Here is a 16,079-nt window from a genome sequence, read left to right as displayed (position 1 = left end):
CTCCTCCTCCTTATACTAATAATAACAAATTAACAATAATAATAATAAATAATAATAATAATAACTACGAGATTTTTGAACCTGATAGTTTAAAATCTTGTAATTATATAAATAAGTAGATGATGGAGTTGTTTCTTTTTAATTATTATGCGAGAGCTACTGATAAGTAGAACCTCTAATTATATGAATAAGCTCATATACATAAGATACACATGATAATTATATAAAGCTTAGAACTTAGAAGATATATAGGAACAAGACCAGACCAAAAATAACAAAGATATATACATATATAAGCTTAATGTAATATATACATATTAAAGCAAAGTCAACATCATACATAATCTTGTCCGAGGGAAAAAAAATTCATAATACATAACCCCAAAATAACCAAAAGCTGTTGTAAATAGCACGACAGCGCAACTTCAAGTAAGATCAAAGGAGATAATTAAAAGTACCTGGCGAATATATATTAGTAGCATGATTGACACTTATTTTGTTTATTAGTATTAGCGTATATATATATATATATATAAGAAATACTTCAGATAAGCCTATTCTCCTCCATTGATTAAATCCATAACAACGCGTTTGATGCTTCCATTATTCTTCTTGAGCAGCCTCTTGTTCATCTCGTTGTCACGGAAACCCTACATTTATAACACCGTATCGCTAATCAAAACTAAATCTAGTCCATAATCATAGAAGCCATCAAGGAAATCAGATAATAAACACCAAGATAAATTAGAAAGTCAAGAAGCAAAGCAAGGCTTACCATCTCTTGCAGCTCCTCAAGGATAGGGTCCCACTCAGAAACACCACAGAGATCATCCACAGACTGCTCCAGATTGTACTCGTTCATCCTCAAGATCTCTTTATTCAAGTCAACCTGCTTGAAACCCATCTCCTCCAGTTCTTTAAGGAGGGTCTCTTCAACAGAACCATTTCCTCCCAATCCCATGGATGTTGACTGTGTATCGACAGCAGAGAATTGCTGATCAGACGGTGCAGTTGGGGCTGTTTCAGATAAATCAATAATGGGATAGGAAGCATCTGAAGATGCTGCAGCAGTTGCAGGGGCTGAGGCACAATAAGCAGCAGCTGAAGAAGTTGCAGGAGAGGATGCATCGGGGCCAACAAATGTAGCATCAACAGGGAGTCTATTTTCCAGTTCCTGCCTTGGTTGTTTATCAGCCATTGGATTCACAGCTTGGGTGGGAGCAATAGGATTCAGGTTTTGAAGAAATGCATCATCCTCAAGAGGTTGAACATTAATATCTATAGTTTGGGGCCCTCCAGAACCACCAACATCAAGAGGAACATTCAAGTTCAGACCTTGAGAGCTATCATAAAAAGAATCCTTGAGGGAAGCATCAACCTGCAAGTACGATAATGAAAGGAAGAAGATATATTATCAAACCAATAGAAACTAGCACTTCACAGTAAGCTCTCCCAGCAAAATGTATAAAGAAAATCACCATGAAGTTAAAAAATCACAACAGCATAGTCATGTCACCTGAATGAGCACCCAAACACGCTGGCCAAATTTGTGTCCAGATGGAGATGCCATCCTCCAGTATGAAACGTAACGACCAGGTAGCTGAGGTGCTCTAAAGTCAACTGCAATGTCAAGAAAAAAGATTAAACCATGTGAGTTTCAGCAAACCTCTAAGTAAACTGAATGAGACTCAGATAAGTGATCCCCTCCAATCCAAACTAGTTGAGACCCCTTGGGCCACACTACAGTGCCATTGTTGCGCATCCGCCAGATTTTTGTAAATGAAGTAGATGGAGCCATCATTGTACCATCTATCACATTGACGTCCAAAACAAATCGACTATCCAGGTTTGGCTTTACATGTTTGGTGACCTCCCTGAACAAAGCCTCTGGTCTAAAAGCATGTGGCGATGCTGGGGAACCCATCAGAGGTGGTTGCATCACTGAAGGTCTCGGCATTGGTGGCCTCATGAAACAAGATGGCTGCACCCGAAGGGGAAAAAAAGATAAGAAATAGACATGAATGTGTATCATAACAAAAACGAAGAAAACGTAAAAGATAGATGTATAAATGGCAGAATTATTAATACATGTTCATATGCACCCGAGGAGAATGGTGGGGAATGATACACAGGACGGTCTATTTTGATATAATCCATCTCATTGCCCATTTTAATGAAGCAGATGCTGCACAGATCATAATTTTCTTTCCTGCAGAAAACAACAAAACCATGGTAACAACCCTCAAAAGGCTATTTTATCATATACATATGTAAGGAGCTTTTAAAAATCATCAGACTTAAAATCCATACTAACACTTTGGATTTAAAGCGAGGTCCAGTAATGGGATAGACACCACAACCATCACAGCGAACTCCCTTGTGGAACATGCCACTAGCCTCGGCGGAATTTGGGCTCTTTCTCATTGAGCGAGAAAATTGCCTTCTGAGTTGGGATGATGATTCAGGATGCACTCCCATAAACGGATAATAATAGGAAGGAGTATAATTTGGAGGTATCTGGGTTGGGAAGTTACTAGGAGCAGCATTAATTGGAGATACCCCCATACTTTCATCCTTGCTACTTGAACTAACATCAGTACACTTTTTACCCTTCTTGCCATCACCATCAGGGACTACTGGTGCAATTGGTGTAGCATTCATATCAGTGGTGTGAGATGCACCGGGATCACTGGGAAGTATATTGAGATCAACAGGGGCAACTCCTGACACAAAACCTATACCTGGATTTCCAGCTCCCACCTGTTGCCCAGCAGTAGAAGCGGAATCCACCTGGACAGACTCTGATCCCCTTGCTTCAGAAGGAACAGATCCTCTTGGAATGCCATTCTGTGAATTTGCACCAGCTGAAACATGAGCCTGGAAATAAGGACTTGGAATTCCCATTTTGGAAATGGAATCTGCAATATTAGCAGCCACTGGTCCATAAGACAGCAAGTCGGTTGTAAACTTAGAAACAGCATCGCACAGGTTCTCTGGCAGAGACTTCAGAGAATCAGGAGTAATAACCATAGCTACAGATTTAGCTACATTTTCAGATTCCACCGTTTGGCAAGCATTGGAAGCTGCAACCCCAGATGTAGAACCTGCATCTCTTGCCTTGGGAGAGGAAGATTTTCCAGGGACACCATTTTTTGAACTTGAAGCAGCTGCAGCAATAGCCTGCCATTTTTTGAACGAAAAATTTGCTGTTTTGGAAGCTGAATCAACAGCCTGAGCAATCACCGGGCTTGAAGTAAGCAACTCAGTAATTAACTTGGAAACAGATTCCCGCAGGGGCTCTGGGACAGAATTCAAAGCATCATGAGCTATAACAAGAGGTACAGCTCTAGATGCATTTTCAGCCTCTACCTGTTGATTGGCATCAGATGAAGTTGGGTTCCCAGTCACTGAGGCTTTGACTGCAGGTGTAGCTCCACTTGCATTTTCAGTATCCACCTGTTGACTGCCATTGGCAGAAGTTGCATTCCCAGTCGTAACTCTTGATTTTGCTAACTTCTGAAGAGCCTCGGACATCGGCTCTGTCCCAAATTTTCCATTTTCAGACTCAGCAGGTTGACTATTGGCTTTGGAAGATCTCACTCGTATAATCCGCCTTGGACCTCTTGCTGTGGAGGAAGATTTTTCATGATCGCTACTTTTTAAGGTAGTGTCACTTCCACTGGAAGTGAAGCTGGAACATGACTTAGCACCACTGTCATTGCTGATATGCACATCAATTCTCAAGAATTTCAGGCGCTGCTTCATTGCATCATGCAAATCATCATCATCCACAAGTGTTACCAAGTCGCCATCTTCGTCAACATACTTAAGCTCCAAGTTTGCATCAGAAGTTAAATTGAAAAGAGAAAGTATCTTGGCCCTCAAACCAGCCATGTCAAGATCCAGGTGATTATCAGTGACGCCAGCAGTGAATCGCCGGAGGGTATCTCCATACTTGACCTGCATAGCAAGAAGCGATGTCAAAGAAAAGTGATAACGGAATTATTCAGAAACAAAATGGAGACCAGCTATGATATATTAAAAGCAACATGCAAAATTATTAAGCAGTCTTGTACAATAATTGTTGATGAAATCAGACATGATAAAATAGCAAGTGCTATGTTTAACGTCACAACCTAACTCAAAAAACGCAGTGAATATTCACACAATTTAAAAGGAAATACACATGAGTAAATATTTCAAATGACAAAAGGATCTCCTAGGTCCTAGCCCATAACCCACCTCCTCAAACAAACCAAAGTAGAAATAACATAAAGGGGCATTCACTCATCGAGCAATGCTTACAAAATTTACTTGAGTTTTCGTTTACGCCCTGTTTAGAACACAAATTGTTCCTGGACAACAAATTACTCATACCAAAACCAGAATAATTGATTGGCGTTTCAATTCCATTCTTCTTTTTGAAAACTCCGCAAATACGAAGAGGTATATATAAAATTACAACCCCCGGCTCCGATCATCAAAACAAAATCATCAAAAGCAGAATCAGAATGGTACGCATGTCAACTATCAGATAACAGAGCCCGTAACAGCATCGAAAACAAATCAAAAGCAATTTAATCGGTTGACAACGTCATGTAAACCACACGATCAACTATGCTTCTTACATGAATCGATGAATAACTAAAAACAGTGCCATCAGAAACCATAGATAATGGTAAACGGAAGTGAATATCATGATTCCAGACCAAATAATCATACGGAGTAAAAGGAAACAGAGAAATCAAAGGGGAAATAAGAATGCGAACCTTGATCACTTGAGTAGACTCCATGGCTCCAGAGAAAAGAAGCGTAGCAGTTCCGAAAGACGAAATGGTAAAACCCTAACCCTAATCGGACGAGAGAACTCGGAGCAAGATAGAAGAGAAGATTGGAATTTAGAGTGTTACTCGAACCCGTACAATGCTTTGCTCGCTTTTACGAGTGGAACATATATACTGAGATGTGGCTTTGTGAGCAAGAAATTTTCATTATCGATTTTCTTTTTTAATTTTTTTTTTCCTTTTGAAAAATCAAACAAACAAATTCTTCGCAAAGTTAATTATGCGACCCGCATATTTTTTTAAGAGAAATTCTTAATCCTGAAATTTTTAATAGTTTTTGTTATTATTTAATCGATATAAATATTAAATTATTTTTAATATTCTTGATGATATTATCTTGTTATTATCCAAATTTTATTCCTTTAATTTTGTATTTGTATATCAATAAAATTACACCGCGAAATATTTTACTGGCTAAGGCTAAATCAAATCACATATCCATTTGCTTCTTTTTTCAACAACATCATCATCTTCTTATTCTTCTCCTCTTCCTTCTCTTTATTTGCGTTTTTTTTTTCTCCTAATTTTTTTCTAATTATTCTTCTTCTTCTTTGTCGTCATCATTGTTTTCTTCTTCTCTTGTTTAATTTATTTTTCTCTTTTTTTTTCTCCTCTTTTATTATTATCATCATCGTCAACATCTTTTTCATCTTCTTTTATATATATTTAGAAAATTAGAGCACGTAAATTTTGATCTACAACACAAAAATTTTAATACATAACACAAAATTTTTGGTACACAATGCAGAAATATTGATGTGTGGCACATAAATTTTTAAAAGACTATATGTTAAAATTATTAACACCCAACCAACAAAATACAAGAGCATGTTGTGATAAGATTGTCTGAGGTGGATGTCCATTTTCCATAAGACTCAGGTTATCAAGAATGATTATATTTAATAAAGTTTGAAAAGAGTGTCCTTCGTACATGTATAAATAGTAGTAGAATTTGAAGCATATGACACACAATAGTAACAATAAAATCACTTCTCTCCTTCTTCATATACTGTTTCTCTCTTTCTCTCTTTTACAAATAAGTTGCTACATATATTAGTAGATATATATAAACAATCTCTATTATATTAAGATAATTATATTGGTGAATATTAATACTAAAGTTATTTATTTATGCTTCTTTATTTTATATCTATTTTCTCTTCCTTATTTATTTATTTATTTTACAACACGTTATCAGCTTGAGACTCTAATCAAATTTTAGGAAGACTCAGGTAATAAATTTTCATTATGTCGAAACTCTTTCATCTTGAATTTAATGCTCTTGATATATTTAGAAACAACTACTTATCATAGATACTAGATGTTGAAATCCATCTTAATTCAATGGATCTTGGAAATACTATTAAAACTGAAAATAATGCATCTTAGAAGGATAAAGCCAGAGTCATGATCTTCTTTTGTCGTCATCTTGACGAATGATTGAAAAATGAATATCTCACACTAAAAGATCCTGCAGATCTATAGAAAAACCTTGAAGAAAGATATAATCATCAAAAGACAGTGATACTTCCTCAAGCCCGATATGAGTGGACGCACTTATGTCTACGGGATTTTAAATCTATAAATGAATATAATTCAACAATGTTTCGAATTACCTTACGAATGAAATTATGTGGAGAAAATATAACTGATAATGACATGTTAGAGAAAACTTTTTCGACCTTCCATACCTCAAATGGGCTCCTGCAGCAGTAGTATTGAGAAAAAGAATTTAAAAAATATTTTAAACTAATTTCTTACCTTCTTGTTGTTGAATGCAACAATGAGTTGCTTTTAAAAAAACTTCTTTATTTTATATCTATTTTCTCTTCCTTATTTATTTATTTATTTTACAACACGTTATCAGCTTGAGACTCTAATCAAATTTTAGGAAGACTCAGGTAATAAATTTTCATTATGTCGAAACTCTTTCATCTTGAATTTAATGCTCTTGATATATTTAGAAACAACTACTTATCATAGATACTAGATGTTGAAATCCATCTTAATTCAATGGATCTTGGAAATACTATTAAAACTGAAAATAATGCATCTTAGAAGGATAAAGCCAGAGTCATGATCTTCTTTTGTCGTCATCTTGACGAATGATTGAAAAATGAATATCTCACACTAAAAGATCCTGCAGATCTATAGAAAAACCTTGAAGAAAGATATAATCATCAAAAGACAGTGATACTTCCTCAAGCCCGATATGAGTGGACGCACTTATGTCTACGGGATTTTAAATCTATAAATGAATATAATTCAACAATGTTTCGAATTACCTTACGAATGAAATTATGTGGAGAAAATATAACTGATAATGACATGTTAGAGAAAACTTTTTCGACCTTCCATACCTCAAATGGGCTCCTGCAGCAGTAGTATTGAGAAAAAGAATTTAAAAAATATTTTAAACTAATTTCTTACCTTCTTGTTGTTGAATGCAACAATGAGTTGCTTTTAAAAAAATCATGAAACGCGTCCAGTTAGTGCCGCCCCATTTTCTGAAACAAATGTGGCAAATCATTACCCCAGAAGAGGTAAATAGTAAGGTTTTGGTAACAAAAAAAATTATAGAAGGAAGAAAAATTATGGGGAAGATGAGCATAAAAGTAAATGGCAGAAAGTAAAGAAAATGGGTAAAATCATAAATGGGGGATTCATTGGGCTCAGGAGATGTTGTATTCTCCAGATCAAGTTCATTCTCATCTCTTCCTCAATCATGCATTCATTGATCTCCTTGGCAATCTTAAGTGATTGAATTCCAATTCCTTGGTCTAATTGCTCATGAGAAGAGATGAAGTATGGTCACTGATTATACCACATGTATTCCCAAATCAAAGTGTTGGTAGGATTATATGTCATTATATCCATCCAAACCCCAATTTGGTCCAACATGAGAAAGCATTTCTAGCATGATCTCTTCATTCCTCTTCCAAGGTTCCGAAGAGATCCGAGTATGAATAGCTTCTTTTCCAAGACAACTACCCAATTGGATGAAGATTGAAAGCTTTCTAGTAAAATCAAGAGAAAAGAAAGAAGAAGAATAATGAAAACTATTATTGATCCATCAAATTACAACAGAGCTCCCTAACCCAATGAAAGGGGTTTAGTTGTTCATAGCTTTGGAAATGGAAAACAAAGATGGGAAATACATTCTAAAAGTAAAACTAGAAGTTGCAGAGAAAGTAAAATTATACAGAGAGTAGTTCTCCCAATGCCCAAAAGCTCCTCTTTACTAGTTCAAAACTACTCCTATATATACTACTCTTCTGATCTTCTAGTTGGCTCTTCAAGTCTTGGATATGGGCCTTTGGATCTTTGAGTTGAAGCAGTTATTATCTTCAGTGGGCTTAGCTTTGCTTGCAGAAAAAGTGTTAGTTAGGCATGGACGTTAGTTAGGACGTTAGTGGTGTTAACGTTAAGTGAAAATGTGGGTTCGAGAACGTTAGTGACGATCACCTTTTTCACTAACGTTCCTAACCCAAAATGGTCCACATTAACTTCAACGTTAGTGGCACTAAACTGACCACTAACGTTGCCTCTTGGTCCTTCGCAAACATTATTGGCATTCACCTTTTCCAATAACATTTGCTTCTTGCCCTTCCTCCCTATGTTAGAGTCCACGTTAGTGTAGCTAACGTGACCCTTAACGTGGGCATGCCTCAGCTTCGAGAGCGTTAGTGACAGTTACCTTTGTCACTAACGCTCCAAACGCCCCTTCCAACGTTAGTGCCTCACGTTAATTGTATTAACGTGACCACTAACGTGGTGGTGATTTCCATCTCCAACGTTAGTGACAAAGGTGAGTGTCACTAACGTTGGCTCATCATTTCTTTCCTCCATGTTAGCTTCCACGTTAATGTAATTAACGTGGCAACTAACATGGCTAATAGTGGCTTGGTCCAACGTTAGTGACAAAGATGAGTGTCACTAACGTTGGCTCTTCCTTGCTCCTCTCACGTTAGAGTTCATGTTAATGTAGTTAACGTGACTCTTAACGTGGCCAATTATACCTTTTGGAACGTTAGTGGTATTCACTTTTACCACTAACGTTGGGGCTTTCTTTTTCCTCCACGTTAGCTTCCACGTTAATGTAGTTAACGTGGACACTAACGTGGGCTATGATGGATCACGCAGGCTTTATTGGTGTTCACTTTTCTTATTAACATTGCAAGCTAGCCTCCATTCCACGTTAATGGTCACATTAGTTAGACTAACGTGGCTATTAATGTGGCATCATCCTTGCTTCCTTTGTCCTGAAATCAAGCAAGTAAAGTGCATCAAAGCTAGGTTCTAACTCATGAGATCATGCATCATCCATTTTATCATTCAATTCATGCATAATTCTCATAAAATCATGTAAAATTCACAATGTTTGCTTGAATCAAGATGTAAGTGATTATCTACCCAAAACTTGCTTATTAACTAAGAAAATGCATGAAACTACCCTAAAACAGTAAAGAAAAGGTCAGTAAAACTGGCCAAAATGCCCTGGCATCAGCATGAAAAGAGGGCATGATAAAATAACAAGAATTAATAAATGCTACAACTACTAAGTAAGGAAATTAAAGATAGTAACTCAATTAAGCAATAAATGACATGAAAATATAAATTGCATTAAATATAAATTAAAATAACAAGAGTGTGCTTAAACATAAAAATAACCAAAATGAGAAATTAACAAGGTAACATAAGGGAATTAAGACAATAAAACAAACAAAGGTAGAAGAAACTAGATGAAAACAAGAATTTAAAGTAGAAGTTACAACGAAATTAAACTAAGAAACCTTAATTCTAGAGAGAAGGGGGAGCTTCTCTCTCTAGAAAATGACCTACATGATGCTAAACTAACCATAATTTCTCCTCCCTTCACATGGAGTGAGGCCTTCTTTGATATAGGAAGAATCAGCTTCAGAAAGTCCAAAAGCTGGGCTCTAGAGGCCAAGAAATTGCCCCCAGCGATTCGCAATAAATGAATCATGCGCTGGTTCTTGTGTGTACGCACAGGTGTGTGCGTACGCACACTTGCTGATTTTCTTCTTGTACGCACGCACAGGATGTTATGCGTACGCACAATTGGTTATGTAGTTCTTGTGCATACGCACAGGTGTGTCCGTACGCACACTTGCTGATTTTTTTCTTGTGCGCACGCACAGGATGTTGTACGTAGGCACACTTGGCTGTGTGGTTCTTGTGCGTACGCTGACGGGTGGAAAATTGCCGATTAAGAAATTATGGTGAAAACAGCATTGCAAGTACAATTTTTAACCGACGAAAATTTCGCTTATCAATTTAGAAAGAGTTGTCACAATTTAAGAATAAAATACTAGGAGTAGAAATCCTAGGTCGTCTCCCAACGAGTTGACAAAAGAGTGCTATTTTATTGATCAGAAATCTTTCCGAGAAATTTTTAAGGAGTTGGAGAACATAAAAATAAATAATTGTAAATTAAAGCAATGAAAATTAACAAGAGAATTTATATAATCAAAATAAAAGCCTTTACCAGGAGAAGATTAATTGGAAGTTCTATCCTTGTTGGATTTTCTCAAATATAATAGTAAGATGTTGTTGTTTTTACTTAGTTAACCTTTACCGAATAAAGGAAAGTCAAGTAATTGAGACAACTCTGATTCACAAGTCCTAATCCTCTCCTATGGAAGGATTAGCGTTAGTGACTGGAGAATTGGCCAACAATTTCCAGTTAAAATTAACACTTGAGTATTCCAACTCAAGGGTCTCTAACGTGGCGGAAATTGGTGGATTAAGAAATTAATATAAGAGATACATTGCAAGTACAGTTCTTAACCAACAAAAATCCGCTTATCAATTTAGAAGGGTTGTCACAAAATTAGAGCTAATATTCTGGGAGTATGAATCCCAGGTCGTCTCCCAACGAGTTGCAGAAAGATGTGCTATTTTATTAATCAGATGTTTTCAAAAATGTTTTGAGTTTGATAAACAGAAAATTAAATCAGAGAATTTATGTAATTTAAATAAAAATCTTGACCGGGAGTAGATTAGTCGGAAAGTCTATCCTTGTTTGAGTTCTCCCAAGATTAATTGATAATTGAAGGTTGTTCTACTTAGTTATCCTTTACCAGGTAGAGAAAAGTCAAGCGAGTTGGAAGTCTATTTCTATTCACAAGTTCTAATACTCTCCCTTGGGAAGGATTAGTTTTAGTGACTAGAGGGCAATCCAACAATAAACCCAATTACAATTTTACTCTTGAGCATTCCAACTCAAGGTTCTCCTTTCAATCAACTCCCAATCAAGTTATGGAACTACTCACTCATTATGAATGTAAACTTCACAAAATAAGAAAGGGAAATAAAGGAAGACATGATAAATAATAATCAAAAAGACCAATTAAAAATAAAAATAGTTCTTGTATTAACAAATTCTAAAAATAATCCAATAGTACTTCTGAACAAATTAAGGATATAAAAGAGTAAGTGACAAGTAAGGAAAACAAACTAGAATGATGAAGTCTTGGCGGAGGTAATAACTCTTCTCAATATCCCAATCCAAAAAGCGATAAAAAACAAAATCCTAAAAACTATGAATGTGTAGAGAGAAAACCTAGAGGAGGAGTAAAGTCAGATCTAAAAAAAACTAAAAATCATGCCGAATGAATGTCTCTTCGGTCTCTACATGTTCCCTGGCTCTAATCTGCTTCTCTGGGCCGAAAACTGGGTCAAAACATGGCCCAAAATTGCCCCCAGCGAATTCTGCAAATTCTGCAGATCGCGCACGTCACGCGATCGCGTCATCCACGCGTTCGCATCATCCAGCGTTTTGCCTTGCCACGCGTGCATGTCGTCCACGCATTCGCGTCACTCGTACAGTTTTCAATCCATGCGTTCGCGTCAGGCACGTGAGCGCGTCACTACGATTTCTCCATTTCGCGCGGTTGCGTGAGCCATGCGTCCGCGTCGCTTCTCGCTGGTTATCTCCTTAATTTCTTGTGTTCCTTCCATTTTTGCAAGCCTCCTCTCCAATATCCAAGTCATTCATGCCCTATAAGCCTGAAACACTTAACACAGGGATCGCGGCATCGAATGGAATAAAGAAGAATTAAAATACATAATTAAAAGTCTCTAGGAAGCAAGTTTTCAACCATGGAGTAATTTTGGGAAGGAATTGTAAATACATGCTAATCATATGAATAAGTGGGTGAAGATTTGATAAAACCACACAATTAAACACAATATAAACCATAAAATAATGGTTTATCAACCTCCCGACAACATTAGCATGTCCTCATGCTTAGTTGAAGGAGATAAAATAAATGAGTAGGAACATGTAAAACTCATGCAATGCAATACAACCTGTACATATGAATGCAACTATATGATTCTTGTCCACTTGATTAAAAGTAAATAACCTCTTCAAGACAATCACAAATTGAATTCCACTAATTCAATTCTTATATAGTAAGAACAGATAAAAATGCAAGAAGGTAGCTCATGAAAGCAGGAAACATAGAATTTAAGCATTGAACCCTCATTGATGATGTATGTACATTCTAGTCTCTCAAGTGTATAGGGCGATCACTCTACTCCTCTCTAATCATGCTTTCTAAAATTTGTTCTACATCTAACCAATCAACAACATTTAACGTACCAATGCAAACATCATGAGGTCTTTTCAAGGTTGTAATGGGGCCAAGGTAAGGGTAAGAGTACATATATGGCTACGTAAGCTTATAAATTAAATCTTTAATTAACCTAAGCTTTCACCTAACACATATTAATTCTAACTGTGTTTGGCCCACTTCCTAACCCATTTCAACGCCTCCACCTTTCTTCCCAACCATCACCCATCCTCTCTTCATCTCTCTCATTGCAACCGCCGGCGCCATCACCAACCACCACCACCACCACCAATCTCCATCTTCGTCTCCAACATCATTCATCCAACTTCCTCATTACTCATCCATCTCCATTTTCATGATCATAAAGCAGCAAAAGACAGATCCCGCATCACGTTTCTCTTCTCCCAATCCGACACACTCAAGTCTCATACAGCATCACCATTCACGGCGCCTCAAGCTCGTGCTCCACCGTCCACGATTAACTGCGCCTGGATCTCCATCGCTCACGATTCACCACGCTCAGAGCTCCACCGTCCGCGTTTCACTGTGCCTCGAGGTCCACCGTTATGTGTGCTATGGCTTCCCTCTCCGACAGCCTTAACTCCCCCTCTCCCTCTACCCGTGTCCAGATCTTGAACATTAACTGGTTTCAGAAACAGCCCAATGGAAAGCGACGAGGTTTAATTTCTTGTTCAGATCTACAATTAGGGTTCAATTGTCCAAATGATTTTCTATTAGTTTGTCAATATCACCATTTTACATTCAATTTTGGTATTTTCAACTTGTTGCTGTTGCTGTAGCTTTGGTACTTTATTTTGCAATTGAGCCAAATGTGTGAATTGATAAAATTTGTCCACACTTGGGATACTGAAACAATTAACATATGTGGCTGTGATTAGCAACATGAATATATAGTCAATGCCTTATTGTCTAAAATAAAGGGTATGCTGAATTTTTTGAACTATTGCCTTGTAGAATATAGTTAAAAGAAAATTGTAACCTACCAAGTGCGGCGGCACAATAAAGAGAAGAAGGGATGAGTGGCAGTGGCTGTGCACGATGGTTGGTGAGACAATGAGAAGCAAGGGAGAATGAGAGTTAGCATGAGAGAAAAGACAATGGGAGACGGAGATAGAAATTGGTGGTGGTGGTTGGTGGTGGCGCCGGTGGTTGCAACGAGAGAGATGGATGAGAGGATGAGCGATGGTTGGGAAGAAAAGTGGAGGTGTTGGAATGGAATGAAGCTGGGAAGAACAGGGAGAGGCGTTGGAAGGGATTATGCAGTGTGCCAAACACTGTCAGGATTAGAGGGTAAAATTGGAAATAAAAAGTTGACTATTGGTTGACTATCAAAAAATTAACAAAAAGGATATAATTGAAGCATATTTAAAATATCAAGGATAAAATTGAAATAAATTAAAACTTAAGGGTATTTTTGAAACTTTTCGAAAACTTCAAGGACAAAAAATATACTTTACCCAATATATTAAACATTGGACATATAGGATGAAACAAAATATAGATTACAATCATAGAGAAGTAAACACACAAGAATAAAATATTTATGGTTAAATAAGGTAACCATGTAACTAAGCTCAAATCTTACGAGTTGTGTGTTCTTAGCCTTTTAAACTATGTTCCAAATGCAACTTCAAGCAAAATTAACATAAAAGTTTTGATTAAAATTAGTAAAATTTTGTTCTAACAAAAATAGGGTCTTAGAAGAAACTTATTATCTTTTCAATCAAGTAGAACATGCATGCAACTAACCTATTACTATACAATTTATCCTATTCTACAAAAGAAAAACTAACTAAATATCCTATTTTATTGGTGTTAAGGAAGAGAAATTACCTCCGGAAGTCAGGTACTGACCGACCTCCCCACACTTAAGGTTTTGTACCGTCTTCGGTGCCATCTGTCAGGAACAAAGGTGGGCTGGTAGCAGTATCTCCACAATCGGGACCGTCATGGCTCCCTGTGCTGGTAAAGAAAGTGGAGTTCGGGGTGACTGGGTCTTTGTAGTTTCCCATAAGTAGCTCCTTGAGGTATGTGAATCGGCGCTTGTTACGGTGCTCTCTTAGCTTTGCTTTGTGTTCCTGCCAATCCAACCTTTCAAGTATTTGATGGAGCAGGTGGTTTGTTGTAGGTGCTTGTGGTGTTGAAGGAGGAATGTCTCCAGCCGGTTCAGTAGGTTGGCTTGTAGTGGCTGCTGGAGGTCTGATATATTTCCCGTTAGGGACGTATTGATCATCCTATGGAAGCATGGCTTTGGTGTCCCCAGCTCTGTAGGAGACTCCAGCTGCTGAGACGAGATCTGAAACTAAGGCGGGAAAAGGTAAGTTGCCCGCAATTTGTACGTGTCCCATTGCATTCCGGATGTGTCCTGGTAAGTTTAGGTGCTGGTCTGTAAGGATACACCAGAGTAAAACAGCTATGTCTGCAGTGAAGGAGGACTCGTGGGTGCTCGAAAAGACATAATGGGACATGATCTGTGCCCATACGTGAGCCTCCAAGGTAAGTGCAGAAGCCGATATTCCCTTAGGTTGGGAACGATGGTATCCGTAGATCCATCTGCTGCCAGGTTGTGCGATAACTCTGAGAACGGTGTCCCAGTCAAATTAGTACGTCTGGCGCTTGAGTGCGGCCTCTTGAAATGCGTCCAGTCCTTCTAGAGTAAAGGAAAGATCTAAAGCTCGCTGAATGGCCTCTTCTGTAATGGGAACTTGCTTCTGACGAACATAGACAGACTACAGGATTGACAGGTGGAAATTAGAGTAGAACTCGACTATCCAGGAAAGATTAACCTGCCGTGGCTGTCTCTGTAGGAATCCCCATTGTCGTCGCTCAATTCACGGTTCAACAAATTCAGCAATACGGGTCGGGAGGATAAGAAGGTATTCGTTGTTGTAACTCCTTTCTGCCAGTATGGGGAACATCTGCTCACAGTAGCGGTTGGTAAATCGCGTAGTGTCCTTTTCTGGGAAGGCTTTCTCTTTTTCATCAACCTTTATAATCCTCTTAATTCATTTTGTTGAGGGCTTAACAGCAGTTGAAGATGGCTCTGCCACTAATGCTCTTTTTGTTTCTCTTCTTGCTGTTGATTTGGGAGTAGCTTTCTCTTTTCCTTTTTTGGTGGCCATCTTGAAAGGGGAAGAGTAAGGATGTTAAAACTTCAAGGGATAGAGCAAGAAAGAGAATGGGAAAGGTGATAATCAATGCACATTAAAGATGAATGATGTTAACACATGGTCATGACTACATGTGAAAAATCATCAATGGAAATATAGCAAGTGCATATGATGACAATTAAATGCAAGGTGTTTATTGGCATGCCGGCAAAGGCATGAGTGGCATAGATCAAGCATTCAATGTCCAAGTTAGATTACCAAGCCTTTCAAACTAATAACCTGTTTTTAATAACAATTATATTTAAATAAAATAATATAAAAAAAGGTTTTATGAAAAGCAAGCAGTTAGAGTAGAAGAATAAAAGAAATCTTAAAAATAGTGCACAATGCTATACGGGCATTTTCACAAACACATAGCTTGCATGGTGAATAAGCTATTGAAAGTATTAGATTGAACATGCAAGAAACCCTTAAAAATTAATAAATGTCAAACAATTTCCGTA

General features: G+C 37.5%; 1 protein-coding gene across 1 annotated transcript; it reads right to left on the bottom strand.

Moving 5' to 3' along the window:
- On the bottom strand, nucleotides 1,667–4,961 carry LOC107631277 (protein NBR1 homolog; the record flags this gene model as incomplete). Its single annotated transcript, XM_021122060.1, is given in 4 exon segments — nucleotides 1,667–1,981; nucleotides 2,071–2,209; nucleotides 2,315–3,960; nucleotides 4,770–4,961. Coding segments are annotated over 4 exon segments (2,124 nt in total), but the record flags the coding sequence as incomplete, so codon positions are not given.

This window comes from Arachis ipaensis, chromosome B01 (genome assembly GCF_000816755.2).
Source record: "Arachis ipaensis cultivar K30076 chromosome B01, Araip1.1, whole genome shotgun sequence".
Lineage (NCBI taxonomy): Eukaryota > Viridiplantae > Streptophyta > Magnoliopsida > Fabales > Fabaceae > Arachis > Arachis ipaensis.
Note: the sequence above shows the minus strand (reverse complement) of the source record. Positions and strands in the feature narration are given on the sequence as shown.